The sequence below is a fragment of the Myodes glareolus genome, chromosome 15 (assembly GCF_982192425.1).
Source record: "Myodes glareolus chromosome 15, mMyoGla1.1, whole genome shotgun sequence".
Taxonomy (NCBI): Eukaryota; Metazoa; Chordata; class Mammalia; order Rodentia; family Cricetidae; genus Myodes; species Myodes glareolus.
Genome location: NC_142040.1, coordinates 67,478,090 through 67,494,088, shown reverse-complemented (window position 1 = coordinate 67,494,088; position 15,999 = coordinate 67,478,090). Strand labels below are relative to the sequence as shown.

The window sequence follows — 15,999 nt, the reverse complement described above, 5'->3', positions numbered from 1 at the left end:
CTGTTTACTCAGTTCCCGGTGCCCTAAAGATGCCCTATGTGCCAGGACCCAGTAAACAAGGGCAGGGCAAATGGCAGTGTGTACTTAGAATGACCCCCCTGTCGCCCCTCGGAAAAACAGCCCTCCCTGCTGCTCAGAGGAAAGCCTCACTCTAGAAAGGCTTCACTGGGGCAACCAACCAGCGTGGATGAAAACCTACCCCATGGCCTTGCGACTTTAGGTTCTATTTGTCTACAGTTGCTTAACCCTCAGAAAGTCCTACCTGGTCTTCCTGCAGTCCTTGACAAGAGGATTTCCCAGGCGGGGTCCTTTTCTGTTGTCAGCTGAGCAAAACGTTTAAAAATAAAACTAGGCCTGCGAAGCAGGCTGTCCTAATACCTTTGGAAAGTAGAGAAAGTGACCCTTGCCCAAGTCCAGACGATGGAATTCTTGGTTCGAACATAACAGGATGACAGCTCAGAGTTCTGCCTTAGGATGTCAAGTGACAACACAGGCCCAAAGAAGGGAACGGAGCGTGTGGAGACGCCTGCCCCGCAAGTGAGGGTCTGAACAAAGCCTGCGAAACTAGCTCCACTGCTGAGGCCGGGCCTGGCACTACATCCTAGGTTCTCAGGAATTCTAACACAGCTTTCTTCATCTTCATCAAGGGAGTTGACTCTGGACTTGAAGCTACGCATCCTAATTGCACAATGGAGAGTCACTTAGCTGTTCATTCTTACATCTAGAGGGGAAAGATTTCGTCTTTGCCATTTGATACTGAACCTTCAGCCCCAGAAGCATGAAAATAGCCACACATGTTAAAAAATACTGCTGTTTAATTTTCTAGTCATGTACTTTAAAAAGCCAATACAATTAAGACTTTTAAGTTATCTTTCAGATCTGCCCCTGAAATCACCGACAAGCAGCTATGGCAGCACATAGGCCGTGTTCCCATGGTGGGCACATATGAAGGACATTGGGTATCCAGAAATGGGAACGCAAGCCTGTGTAGCCGACAGCCAACCTTTGCCCTTACAGTCTTAACATGAGGATTACAGAACACAGAAAAAAGAAACACAAGAGGCCTGACTTTTTCTCCTTTTTCGCCTTTGCCCTTCCAACCTTGACTTGTCTGCACAAGTGGCCCATTTTCTCTGTAGGTTGCCCGTCAGGAAATATTGCTTTCTTGGCATCTACAGGCCCTGACATTCATACACAAAGGACTCTGTAACGTACAACGGTCACTGGTACAAGGTGAGTGAGCTGTAGGTATGCGGAGCACGTAGCAATCACTGAATTGTATTAGAGACATTTTATTGAAAATAGGAAATGTATTATAGCCTAAAATAAATTACATAACATATACAGCATATATTTATATCTTTAAAATATTTGTTTTGTTTAGGTTCTTTCAGTCTAGTTATTTTGACTAAATCAGGAATTTAGTGAACTGTATCCATAATTTTTTTTAAAGGAAAAAACCCGCTTTCCAAAACTTAGAAAAATATACTGCACTAAATGGATTTCCAATGCATTGTTTCAGGGGTATCACATAGTGACTCTGATACTTGTTTATAAAATGTCTTGCTTTATGGTGTGGAGGGGCGTACCATAGTACACTCAGTTACCTGTTCCCAGAGCTGTGACTAGGAACGGCAGAAACAGGTAACACATCTACATCAGAAGTTACGAGACAGGAACCTGGCATTAGAACGCTAGATTACGACTTAAAGCTCTGCTCACCATGGAAACGAAATGGACAGTTAGGACACTCCACTTCTTTCGCTCTAGTGCCCTCTTCAGGGAAGGTGAGTGAAAAGCAAGCCCTCGGGAAAAGTCATGCGGAAGGATGCTGACATTTGGAGTGGCACTTCTGGGACAACTCTGCAAAGTCAGCTCGTGTATATACACTGTGGGGTGTGGCGACTCAGCGAAACCAGGAAAACAGCGCGAGATGCTGATGATCAAGTCGGTTTGTGACTGATCCGATTTCTACAGGAGATTACATTTCCATTCCTTTGGCCCAGTGTGACCCCGGCCCCCCAGCTCTTCCTCTGGGAGCAGGGAGCTTCTGGGCTGTAGCCTGTGGCCCACTGGTGTGTGTGGTTGAGAGTTCATGACTCCAAAGTGGGAGGGGGTGTGGTGGGCACCAGGTCACATCTCTCTTATAGCCACAGTATTGGGGAGCAAGTCAAAAGATGCTGAGCTGCAACCTGTTGATTCTTAAGAGGCAAACATGGACAGGAAAAAGTCTGGCCCAAGAGGCAATGGCACAGCCCAAGTCCTTTGGTTCCAAAGTGGAGATTGTCCAAGAGAGTAGAAACGTCGACCAGGAGGTGGCTCTATCTTTTGGGTTTTTATGAAGCAGGGGCATGAAGTCAGCGGTTCTGTTGTTTACAAAGTGACAGTAAAGACCTTTCTCTAGGTCCCCACATCTATGAGCATACCCAGTATGCTAGAGAATTTATATGAAACCTTTAAATCAAGGCCTCTTTCATAACCAAAAATAAAAATTAAAAATCAGAAAAGAACTCGCGGGGAGGAGGAGGAACGAGATGATGCTGTTGTCTTGACTGTCCCTGCAGTGCCCTGGGCCTGTGCTCATTCATTTTCCTCCCTCATTTCGACGATGTCTGTCACCTCCTCTGTCGGAGGCATGTCGGTCATTGCTGAGTCTTCCCCCTCGGTGGCTGACTCGTTCTCCATCTTCTTTTTCTAGATGAAAGAAGACACATCAGAGTGGGGATGTGGGCAGGACATCCATAGCAGTACCGCGAGGAGGGTCTAAGGTGTGAGGCATCCTGGTCCCGGATGAACCTAGTCAATGTATTCCGTTCACTGTGGCTGTTCATGTACCTACCTGGTGTGTGTCTGGCACACAGTGCTAGGTACTCTGAGGGACTCTGTCTCTCATATTCTTGCTCTCATTCTTGGGGCTGTAGCCTTGGACGACAGCTCCCTACAACTCTTTCAGATGGAGGCTTTGCTTCTCCCACATCCTGCTAATACCCCAAGCTTTGAACCTTTATGTTCTAGACTAGTCCTCCCATCCCCTGTGACGGCTCTGGGTTCACTCTGTCCTGCCTGTTGCACACCCTAATTCCTGGTGGTCTCACTGCCATCCTGTTTTGTCCTTGCAGAAAGTACCTTCTTAGCGGTCAGTCACCACTCTGTCATTCCTGAGTCCATGCAGACCTTATGTTCTCAGCACTCTGAGCAACAGATCAGAGTGACAAGACTGGCTTCCACTCTGGCCTCTTCCAGCACTTTCTTCTCAGAACCCGGCTCCCATCACGGCTCTGCCCATGCCACTTCTGTGGCTCGGCCTTCTGTGTCCTCTTACCCCCCACCCCTTCGGTTTAAACGGAACGCTCAGCGATTACAACCACATTCTTTCTTGCTTTCTTTGAGTCCTATTTGCCAGATAGAACCCTGACCTCAGACAGGGCCCAATCTCCAATCTCAGCTGGGAATGCCAATGTGGCTGGGGGGCCTATAAGAAGCCCTGTGCTGCGGTGCCCACTGCAGGGCGCTCCCTCTGTGGCAGGGCCTTCCCAGACGTCCTCTCCCTACTCTCCTAGCCAACTCAGCTTTCACACGCCCCTCTCTGTCTTCTGGTCTTCATCATGGCTGTTTGTCAGGGGCAACTTGGTTTTTTACTTAACTGACCCAAGCAAAAGCAACCAGAAGAGCTCCCATGACTGCCCCCCCAATTTAGTGGGGATCCCATCTCAGCTGCCCACCCCCTTTGCTGTGCATTTGGCGGATGGGCACTGCTGCCCTTTCTCCCACTAGGATCCCATTCATTGGGTCAGTCCCCAAAGCAAGCACTTCACTGACTTCACCCAATCTTAAGTGGTTTTCTGAAATTCACGTTTATAGCCCTCCCCTCTCCAGAGCAAAACAGCCCCTAAGAGTTGTCTGTACTTAGCGTCTTCAACACTTTCTTTGCTTCCTTGGGCTCTCCTTGCCAGCTTTGTTGCTTCCTCTGTAACCCCCAGCCTGAAAGCATAGACATGCTGGGATCATTTGCCTTGGGCTCCCTTCATCTCTGTCTATATCCACTTTCTGGTTAATCTCATGTAGGTGCAGAACATGCAGTTTGAATACCCTGCCTTCAGGACAGACTAACTCTGTGTTCTCAGGCTGAGAGTCTATAACCAGAGTGGGCGTGATGTAGAAGGGGCAAGGTAGCCCAGCAGGATTAGAACACACTTCCTGAAGTAGAGCCCATGAGGCAAATTATTTATGAAGGCAGAGAGAGATCCTGATGTCCCCAAAGCTGTTACCATAGTTTCTCACCTGTTTCCGGTAGACGTAGCACGCTGCAATGGCAACCATGGTAGATTCTCCCACAAACCCTGCTAGAAGGGAGCCCACACCTAGTGTGGCTCCATGCACCCTGGAAATGAGAACACAGGTAATGACATAAACAAGTTGATGACAAACTCAATGGACATTACTTAAAACCAGGAATACAACAGACCAGTGAGGTCCAGAACAGTGGTATCCTTCATCTACTGGGCTCAGGACAGGACCGAACATCCACCCACCTTTGTGGTAGACCTGTGTGACTCAGGGCTGAGCTGTCAGGCTTCTGTTCCATTGGTACCACAGCCCTAGTGACCAGCCTGTGTCCCCCTCACTGGAGATCAAGATCTGAAGGCAGGGCCTTTCTCCCTTTCTCTGGTTTGCACGTTCCTCACCACAGGAAGTGAGCCCTGGGTCCATCACCTGTGTCCAGGCTAGTGTGACTCTCACGTCTCACTGGTGCAGGCAGACAAGCATCCTGAATCTCTAGCTCTAACACGCTTGGGGATTTCAGTTGGTTATGCAGATTTTATTCCTCCAGACAGAACGTGTCAGTGGCAAAGGGCTCTCATCCAGCTGCCATGAACACATACCCCAGGTAAGGCAGGACCACGAGGCTGGTGATGAGGACGATGATCCGCAGCACCGAGCTGGGCGCCAGGACGAAGGTTTTCTTCAGTGTCATCAGCCATCCAGTGAGATGGGCCCTCACGGTCACTGTCGAGGAGAGGACTTGTCAGGGTGTGGCCTGCTTCATCCCACCCTCTGCTGTGGGCAAGGCCTAACTGTGGGGACTCAGGGCTGGTCCTCCGTCTTCCTGTGGTCGCCGATCCCTAACTTTGAAGCCTAGCTGGGGTCAGGTCCCTTTCTACCCAGCTTCTGACCTCCTCAGTCCTGTCTGTGTCTGGGTGGCCAGCTGTAGGCAGCTTGCACCACTGGGATCACTGCTGATCTGGTGGGCCCAGCTAGTCCCAGGATGGCCTCGCCCACTCCTGCTACTCTCCCTGCAGATTAGCTCTGACCGCCCTCCTCTAGCAGGGAAAGCCCCAGGAAAAGAGGCAGTGCTGATGGCTGGCTGAGCAGAAGAGCCGGGACCAGAAGCTGCCACCTTTCTGTTGTCTGAGCAAACAGAGGGGATGGGAACAGTGAAGAAACGAAGATGACCTTGTCACCATCTCTCACTGGGCCTTCTTGGGCCAATCCTGGCCACCCCACCCATAGCTGTTTCCGTTTCTCCCTCGGGTCACGGTGCCAGCGCTCATCCAATCTGTTGCTACTGCTTCTGTTGCTACTGCACAACAATTGCACCCATTTCCCACGCCTACTATTGGGCATCCAGAATGTGAAGGAAAGCACGGAGGGGCACAGAGGCGCAGCGTGCAGAGCACAGGCCTTTGCACTGGTTGTTAAGAAGCACCCTGACCCACTCTGGGCAATGCCAGTAAAGTCTCCTGAGAGGATACGCTTACTGTTGCTTACTGTTGTTGGGTAACACTTCCAGGACTGGTCTGTCTGATGAAGAACATGCCATGTTTTTTGTTTTGTTTTGTTGTTTTTCTGTTTTCTCTCTCATAGTGCTGAGGGCTGAACCCAGGGTCTCAACATGCTAGGCAAGTATTCTAACACTAAGCTTCATTCACAACTCTATTGTCTTCTTAGTCTAACAGTGTACTCCCTAGGGGGTAACAGTGAACTATAGATGAGGCTCATTTTCTTCTCTTAGGGCAAGATAGCCTTGTCATTGTCTTCTTTTTTAAAGATTTATTTATACAGTATTTTGCCTGTAGGCCAGAAGAGGGCATCAGATCTCATCATAGGTGGTTGTGAGCCACCACGTGGTTGCTGGGAATTGTACACAGGACCTCTGGAAGACCAGTCAGTGCTCTTAACCACTGAGCCATCTCTCCAGCCCCTTGTCTTCTTTTCTAAATGTCTTTTTCTTTCTTAATTCATCTTCAGGTTTTAGCAAGTAAGCTCACTCTATTTTTGTTTTTCCATTTAACTCTGAAAACTATTCTACTATAAAACTGACTTTCTGGTGTGTGTTCTATGCACTGTAATTCATGCACAGATTTGAGGAACCCCAATAATCAAGAGAGAGGACAGGTTGGCTGTTTCCCACAAATTCCACCCATTGCCCCCTTGGTTCTACTTCCTTCAACTGTGTTTGGATCTCAGAAAAAGTAAGCTGTGCTGTCTGATGCGTTCATAGGCTATTCGGCTGCTTCGTGACTTTGCCTCTCTCCAGCACAGAGTGAAGTAATTACACTGTCGCTGGGGACAGGGTTCCCCTGGGCAGGAAGTGCTTGTCCTCTGCTCCTTACCTGGCACTGGGAAGAAGGAGAAGATGCGCAGAGGGATGACGCAGAGCTCTGCAAAGGCGAAGTCTACCCCAATGATGTCTATCAGAATCTTCTCAGAGACGTTGGGGGTCCAGAACATTATGAAACAGAGCTGGAGGGTGGGACAGGACAACATGGAACAAGGTTGTGAGGAAAAGCCATGTACAACGAAATGAAAAGGTCAGGTGCGACGTCCCTAAGTGTTCTGGAAGCTGGAGAACATGCTCAGTGGGCATCTAGTTGGCACCCTAGGCTTACAGCGACACCTTCCTGCCTTGTTCTCACCTGCCAGCAGGGGGCGCTGGTCCATTTGTTGCACTTGTCCCATAGAGATGGCCAGTGTGGCACTTCCACTATAGGTGACACCTGAATGGGTGACTGGATGAGGAAAGGAGACCACCTGGCTTGCACTGAGGCTTAGCCAGGATCTTTCATAGCCATTGGGTGGTATCTGTCATACTGACGTGTAAAGTCATTTGGAGCCTGCCTGTTGTTAATGTTACAAGGGTAAAGGATGAAGCAACAGCCACAAAATCTGCAACTTTGGTAAAGCAGATGGGCAAGTATGAAATTCAGCAGACTCCAGAAAATGAAACTTTAATCTGACAGAAATGCAGAGCTCACTTCCCACGTCCCTTCCCCTCAGATTAGGAGGTGGGGAAGCACGGCCCTTGGGAGGCTGGCTAATATTAACTGTAAGCGGTTCATACACTGCCCTTCTGGATCGCTTGGGTCTGTTTCTCTTAAAAGCAGATTCATATCTGGGTAAGGAGAAATGGTACCTCACATGGCTGAGGAAACAGTTTTGGGGACTCCAGGTAGGGGACATATTGGATGGCCCTGCCTTTCCCTCAGCTTGCAGAAAATGGTTGAGTCAAATAGGCAGGAGATCAGAGCAGTTTCAAGAAGGATGTGGAGTTCTGGAGGTTTCAGGTTCCCAAAGAAGCAGTCTCACCAAGGAGACTCACAGGTGACATCTACCTGTGTGCTCACACCCACAGCTTCCAAGCAGCTGTCAGGACCCTAGTTATAAACATGCACACACAACCAGTGGTCCAGACTTTGGTGATAGCCTCAAGATAAAAAGAAAAGGAAAATCAAGACAATGCAGAAAGAAGGGGGGGGGGGAATCAAACAATGAAGGCCTTTCTGTCACACTGACATTACAGAGAGCTGGCTGGAAAGGCTGTATCCATGGATGAAGAACACAATGGGATTGTCTAAAAAACACATTCAGGCACAAGAAAGAGCCAAGGATTAGGAGGGGGAGCACAGAAATGAAAAGGGTTGGCTGAACATGGAGTCAGAAATCAGTCACAAAGACAAAGCTGAAGAAAAATAGAATGAGACTGGATTTTTTTTAACATATAATGAAACAAGTCTAATATTCTGATACCTGGAGATCCAGAAAGAGGGGAGAGTGACCCTTTCAGAGCTGAGTGAGGAATTTCAAGGCTGAACAGAACCCACTGGGAAGCAGAGTGGCTGGGAAGAGACCCAGCAGGGCACATCAGCAACAGTGCTGGGGACAGAGCAGAGCTAGGAGACCTGAGGGCCAGGTTTCAGGGGAAGGTGGCTTCTCTTCCAGAACTCTCAACCAAACAGTGACAGCCAGGTGTAAGAGAAAGACCACTTCACTGCTCAAGACCTCAACAGTCATCTTCCGGATTAGCTACTTGTCTTAGCTCTGGCAAAAACCTGGCAAGAACAACTTAAGGGCGGGTTTATTTTAGCTCCCTTTGAACATCTAGACCATCACTCATTGGGGGAAGACATGGGCGCAGGAGCGTGTGCTCGCCGCATCCAGTCAGGCGGCAGAGAGAGACGAATGTTCATGTTCACATTGCTCAGCGTCCTCGGCTGGCCATTCCAGGGACCCCTCAGCCCACGGAATGGCACTACACACACATTTAGGGTCGGCTTTGTCACCTCAACTAGGAGAAAATCCCTTCCGTTCATATGTGGAGGTCTGTCTTCAGGGATTTTAGGTTCTGCAAAGTCAATGATATTAATCATCACACCTTTCATACACTCGTTTCTAGAATGTTCTTAGGGCATGATCTGCCAAATGAGGGGAGTCAGGGAAAGAAAGAGGAAAACAGGCAAGACCACGGGGTGGGAAATGGTCAGGTGAACCCCTGAGAAAGGGCACAGGCCGTACCGGGTGCATGGTCAGCAGGTCATACTCGCCAGTGAGATTACAAGAGATTTACACAGAGAGAACGTGCAACTAAACAAAGGTTAAGAACACAGCTAATACAAGTGATAAGACAATGTTAACTGTTTAAGAAAAGCAGGAAAAATGATAAGACAATGACTATTCAAGAACTAGGACTTGGCTATTATAATTTCCCATTGAATCATTGTTCACCACAATTACAATCCACCCAAAGGACACACGGGGTGTTAGAGGGTAATGCTCACAATATGCCATTTCCACCAAACACTCCCTTTTCCTAAAATACGAGCAAGTCTTGTCTGAAATAAAGCTGAGTACATGAGAACATGAGCGCAGTTACGTGAAAACAGCATACCGGAATCTTCGGCCATCACGTCATCATTTACACTTGGGAAATTTCAGGTTCATGGAGTTAGACTGGCCACAGTGAGATATTAAATGTAAATTAACTGTAAATATCTGACTTTATACATGCGATGGGCATTTCCCTGTGGCTCATCGGCAGCTGGGAGAACATTCGGCTGGGTTGCAGCAGCGGCCGTGCTAACCCTCAGTCACAGTGCTTGCTGGGCAAGGATTCACATCCAGTCAGACTTTCTCAGATCTAACAACTTGGAGCTTGGGGACTTCATTACCATGGACAAGAGGCCTGCCACCTTTCTCCACTGCTGGCTTCCAATAGTGTGATATAACTCACACCTACAGCCCAGGCATGGCAGTAATTTCAAATAACAACTCGCGGATGGCACTGAGTACAGTGCTGGAGATAATCTATCTCCCAGTCTATATCACATCCCACAAGCTAACGAAAGTTCCCTCTTCCAGGGCTGCTTTATGGTCGAGCTTAAGTATTTCCCACAGCAGTCAGGCTATAAACTAGCCCTCAAGTCTGCCCTGGATCTGTACATTGGATCTCTCCTAAGTGAGCCATTCTGTCTCCTTAGTGGAGAGAAAGTGATACAGAGACCGTATTCTGCTCAAGACTCAAGCTTCCCAGAGAATCATTAGTTTTCCCAGCTCTGAGCTGCTGCAAGGAATGAACATGAGACGATGCCTCAAACACAGGTTGCAATCTCGGTGGGTTTTGCAAAATCACTGTAAAGTGGCTCTTAAGTCACAACACATAGAGGCAAAGGAGGGTGTTACTGCACGTCAGCGTGCTGGGAGCATGCTTATGCTGCAAGTGAGTGGGGGAAACCTCCCTCTGGCCTTCCCACATGGATGATGCTACTTGAAGAATTTCCTATCCTGTAGGAAGTGATCTGCTCTCTAAAGGAGGGCCGTTAATAAGAGGGCAAATAGGAGGCACGCCCCCAGAGTTGTCAACCACCCACACACATGCAGGGTCTAGTTCTTTGTCTCTTAGGAACACTGAAATCAAAAGCTATTGCTCCACATGGCAGAAGGCCGTCAAAGGGCAGGGGCCCAACATTTGGGAAGCCTCTTTCTCCCTCTCCTTGAAGGTTCAAAAGGCAGGGTCTTCATGCTTCTAGTAAGAAAACGGTGTGTTGCCTTCCTAATAGGCTTCCACAAGAGAACATTTGCTGTGCTCTCTAGAAAACGGCACGCAAGCAACTCAGAAACAGAAGGATGCTTGCTAAAAGCTAGGACACCTACATGCAGGTCATGTCCTAACATGATAATTGGAGCCGGTGTTTCAGAAAACAAGACGTGGGAGCTCACTCTGCAAGGGGTGTTTTAGGAAGTGTTATCCTACTGAGTTCACCTTTCCCCTAGTGTAGTGTTAATTCTGAACATGCCCCCCAGTTGACCATGACATGCTGTGTTTTTCAAATATTTGCAGAGGCCAGTGACACTGACTTTTCCAAACCAGAGTGGAAACCTAACAACCTACTGACAATGGCAACATTTGTGCCCCAGGGGAGCTACGGGGTTGGATTTTCTACGGCAGAGTTTGCTGTCAACATCACCTCATTAGGAAGGAGCCCTCCAAATAGAACAGCCCAACTTGTGCCCAGATCTTGGATTCTCTGTTTACCATTCAACCAAAGGACCCAGAGCTCCTTAGGGAAATGACCCAATCTAGAACTAGAGCAGAGAGCATGCAAGACTATTGCCGTCAGGAAGATGGCCAGGAAGCAATGAAGTGCCCAGAAAGCAAGACAACAGGACATGCCAAGTGGGCATCAGAGCCACTGGAGTTCCCAACAGCCAAGATAGGAATGTGAGCAACACAATGCAACAGCCTTGATAATAACCCCAAGCATAAAACCAGCATCCAAAAGCCCACGCTGATAGAAACGAAAATAGAGGAGAGGGGACAGGATACACCTTCAGACCACTTGAATGGGCTGACAAAGGACAAATCATGTCACTGCAGAGACAGGGAGAGAGCAGCCAATCATGGCTGGGTCACCTGATCAAAGTCAAGGTCAAGTATTGTTAATAGGATTTGAGAAGCCAGCTGTTCCCCACTTTGTGTGTTTCAGTTGAGAACACACAAAGCCACTGTGGAGAAGGGGGAGGTGCGTCCATGGTTGGGTGTCCTGAGCCCTCTGCTCCACAGATAACATTGCACACTGCTCTGCCTTTTGAGTTTCCGTAAGCTGATGGTTCCACAAGTGAGGAATTCACCAACTTTTCTCCATGGCCTAATAACTAGAACTAGCAGCCAAGGAGAAATTCTGATCTCCTGAAATTAGGAAAAAAGAAAAATGCACACAGCTGTCCTGAATTAAAATACCCGGTCCAGGGCATCGTTGTTATTTAGAACATTTACTAGAAAGAACAGATGTGTAATTGAGTTGAAATCCCCCACTGGGAGGCTAGTGTTTAAAGATACAGAGCAGGAGTTCAGTTCAGAAGGTGTTAGCAATAACTGGTACTGAGTCTTGGCCGCCTGGGGTGAATTCCAGCCACTGTTTCTTTGTATTCTGTTTCCAGGCAAGAATGCCTCAGCACCTTCATCTTTTGGATGGGATGGTACCCACCCCTTCCAGGATGCCCGTGAGCACCAACGTCCTTAGAGGACCTGTGTGCTGAGTTGGGGACTGGTCCACACTGACACATAGGTTTAACCCCGGAAGGAAATCAATGCTAACTACCTTCAATGAGAATGTTTAGCTGTGGACACTGTGCTTCCGTGGGGCTTGGTGGGCTTGATTCATCACTGTCTGCTTCTACTGTCCAAGTTGCTTCCTGGAGTCCAAAAATATCATCTAGATATGATGAGATCAGGACTGATTGCATTTCCCTGTTTGTATTTGCCCACAGTTTTCACAGGGAATAATGAAGAGAAAAAGTAGTAGAATTTGGCTAGGCAGTTAAGGGAAAAAAGAACCCTCTAAAGAAAAGTGCCCAGTTTCTTTCTTAGCCTCCTCGCTGGAGCCCAGAGATGCCAGGAAGGAATATCTAAGCCAAAAATGTCTCTGGTTCTGTCATGGACAGAGGCTTGAGAAGGCAGTACGGGGTCTGTTCCCTTAGCAGTTCTAGGAAAGCACACTAAGGCTGCGACAAGGCACAAGGAACCGAACTGACCAGCTCCTCCCTCCCCTGTCAGTGAAGCCTTATTAGGCCACAGCTGTGTGGCTAAGGGCCCTCCCCTGCCCGGGGTCCTGCACAGCGCTGCTGCTGCTGCTGCTGCTGCTGCCGCCGCCGCCGCCGCCGCCTTTTCCTCCCTTGAGCCCCTTAAAGTAAATGAGTTCTTCCAGAAATCACTCTGCTGTGGCCTGGGAATTTCATTGCTCAAATTCACAGGACAAGAAGCCAGGGTGGCTTCGGTGGCCACTGAGCTTCCAGGATACTCACCCCTCAAACTATACACAACAAAAACAAAGAGACACACTCTCTAGTTCAGAGACACGTAGGTAACCCCCCAATCAGAAAGTTTTAAATCAAACAGACCCTGTTTCTATCTTTGCAGGAAAATGGGTCTTCACGTATATTTTGTCAGGGACGTGAGAGGTCATGTTTGGGAGGGGCAAGAGACTCAAAAGGAAGCTGAGCCCTCAGCTTCAACAGCCAATGTCTTGTGTGAACATCTCGGTTCTGAAGGAGAAAGCCATGCTGTCTTGCCAGGGTAGAAACGCCTAGTTACTGGAGCGTGTGAATGTAACCAGAATGACTGACTTGTGGCAATCAGCACTGCCGAATGACAGGGAGGGAGCGAGACAGCACTGGAAAAGGGCAGTAGGAGAAGGCGGCTTTGGTACAGGCGCGCCACTGGGAAAGAGAGGACGGAAGTGGGAAACCCTCGGAGGAAGGATGACTGGCAACAGGTACAGTGTGGAGAGGTAGGACTTCTTATGTAAGGTCAGGCTGGCAAAAAGCCACCCTGCTGAATACAGTAGCCGGTTAGTATATAGTAAGTATACAGTATCACGGAAACACCTTGGTTTTCTATGCTGGAGAACTAGAAAAGGCATATGGTAAGACACTGACGTTGCACCTGATCGTCTCCATCTGGCCTGCTGCCAATCGCAGCTATTACATATCTATCATGAATAAACAGTAAAGAATTTGATGCTATCATTTCCTTTTTAAAGTGTATTCTGGTAAAAATAAGCATCTTCAGATATAGGTTTATAAGTACCATTTGTCTTTTAGTAAAATAAAAAAAATCATTCCTCTGACTAAGGTTTGATGAATTGGTCAAAACTACATTTTTCCTGAGATCTAAGACAACCCCAAATTCTTGGTTAAGTCACAAAATCCTACTTGGAAGAAAGATGGCATTTCAAGCAGCAGGGGGTGCCGTGCACCAAACACAGAGAGGGTACAGGACGTCTGCCCTGTGCCTGCTGGCTCCACAGGCTGCAGCTACAGAATGTTTGAGTCCAGTTCTTACCAGATCTGAAGGAGGTCTAGAAAGCTCCACACCCTAGCTTCCATGTAGCTTAAGCTTTTCCTTGCCGACTTAAATAAACTCAGAATTTGAGGCTGAGGGAGAGGGGCATAGTGCATGCTGATTCAGTTCAGCCAGAATATGGATGGGGGTGTGGTCCAACCACAGGAATGTACCTCACTGTGGCACCAGAGTGGATAGGGTGGTGATTTAGAGTCTGTGTAGTTTATTACAACTAGGATGTTTTCTTAGAGGTTGGGGAGATGGGTCAGTGGACAGAGCTCCTGATGTCCAAGCCCGGGACCAGAGTTATATAACAGGCCCCCATCTGCAGAGTTGGGGATGCCTGCTGGCTACCTGGAATCTCAGCACTTGGGAGGCAAAGACAGGGGATCTCTGGTTAAAGCTGCCTGACTAGACCGGCTGGAACTGGCTAGCTCCAGGCTCAGCAAGAGACATTGCCTCAAGAAGTAAAGCAGCCTGTTGGGGCAGCACTAATCAATGCTGGCCAGCACTCAGGAGGCAGAGGCAGGTGGATCTCTGTGAGTTTGAGGCCAGCCTGGACTACAGAGTAAGTTCCAGGACAACCAGGGCTTCATAATGAGACCCAATCTCAAAAAACAAAGAAACAAACAAAAAAACCTTTGGAGCTGGTTAGCTTAATGGTTAAAAACACTGGCTACTCTTCCAGAGGAGCCAAGTTCAATTCCCAGCACCCACACAGTTGCTTGAAACCATCTGAAAGTCCAGTGCCAAGGGATCCAATGCCCTCCTCTGTCCTTGAGGACACTGCAAGCATGTGGGCCCAGCCACACATTCAGGCAAATACTAATACACATAATATTAAAATAAAATTATCTAAAAATATAGAGAATAATCGAGCAAGACATTTAATGGCAAACTCCACATAAACACACACATACACACATATCTACAGACACCTGTGCCCCCGCACATACAAACACACATAATACATAGACATAAAATGCCAACAAATTTTGAGAAAAAAGAAAAAATGTTCAAAAAAATCACACCTGTCTCATAACAGCATAATATGTTTGGCCATCTGTCTTTTTCATAGCACATGTGGATATGACAGTCTGCTATGCAGAGGGCTTAGGGGCCAGTTTTAATTGTTTAAATGTTTCCGAGTCTCTCCAACAAATCAAACTTCCATATCTACAAGGGGTGCTGAATTAAAAGGCCAGAGCCTGCTAGCTTCCAGAGAGCAGCATGGGGGTGGGGGGAGAGGGAAACAGTTCTGTGGGAACAAACTCTGCCCGGTCACCTCAGGCCAAGAGCTGTCCATGCTATGTCATGGTCCCCATACAATTCTGGAACAGTGCCTCTGTCACGTCTCCTCTCCGATGGGGATTCGGGCCCCTCTCTCTCTTTCCAGGATGCCCTACGGCACGGGAAAGAGCCCCATCCTGTGCCTTGGTATGAGAAAGCTGCAGCCTCTGTTCATTTACCTTCTGCCCCATTCCTTCCCCATGCACAAGGGAGTCATTTTCTCCAGCTGGATAATGGGAACAATGAGGCAGCAGTCTCCACCTCATGGTGCGGGGGAGGGGCGGACGGCAGAAACAAAGGCTGACACAGGCAGCCTTTGTTCTAGACAAAGGGTCAGCATGGTCCCAAGGCTGGGACAGGCCCAGCTTCGCCCAGGACGGCTTGAGTGACAGCAGCACAGGAGGGTGGGTTAGCCACAGAGAGGTAAGCCTGGGTCGTGCATAGGCACTCGGTAGCTAATCTGGACAAAGGCCACCAGAGCAAAACCACTGGCAGTGGTTTCTACGCTTCAATGACTTGGGTGTTGCCATTTTCTAGTTTATGAGGCCTCAGAAGAAATAAGCTTTACTGAATGGATGCTAGGAGGCATGAGGTGGTCCTGACGTGGCCAGCATCGTATGGAAGACTCTACCTAATGAGTGACAGCAGCAGACAGGCAAACAGCTCTGAGACAAGGATCCTGAGCATATAAGATGCTGAGCTGACCCAGATTCCAGCTTCTGATGCCTAACCTGGGCATTTCCCCACCCTGTGCCTCTGTATCTACCAGTGGGGTGTGGCTCAGACATACAGGCAGACAGCAGGCGCAGGTGGCTGCCTGACTCTCCTAGGGAATCAGCCACCATGGCTATCAGCAAGAAGGTGACCTTGCTGCCTTGGAGGTAAATTGGGGGTGCAGAGGCAGAGCTCCTACGCCTTTGAATCCACTGAACCCACCAGTATTAGACCACGCTGAGCCTACCAATCGGCAATGGAGGCAATCTGTGACTCATGAAGAGGGATCACGTGTCACAGGGAGAGCTGATAGTGCAGATCTTCAAGTTGCTTCTGTGGTTCTGTCTTTTCTCCCTGGGCACATCTCTCTGAAGACT

General features: G+C 48.5%; 1 protein-coding gene across 1 annotated transcript in view; it reads right to left on the bottom strand.

Moving 5' to 3' along the window:
* Window positions 1-797: 797 nt before the first annotated feature.
* The window catches only part of Ankh (ANKH inorganic pyrophosphate transport regulator), a 133,757-nt gene continuing 118,555 nt past the window's right edge, over window positions 798-15,999 (bottom strand). The window contains exons 9-12 of the mRNA XM_085676593.2: window positions 6,615-6,744; window positions 4,884-5,007; window positions 4,282-4,381; window positions 798-2,694 (exon numbers count right to left, since the gene is read on the bottom strand). Coding sequence (XP_085532719.1) covers window positions 2,581-2,694; window positions 4,282-4,381; window positions 4,884-5,007; window positions 6,615-6,744 — 468 coding nt within the window. The 3' untranslated portion in view covers window positions 798-2,580. The remainder of the gene's footprint in view (window positions 2,695-4,281; window positions 4,382-4,883; window positions 5,008-6,614; window positions 6,745-15,999) is intronic.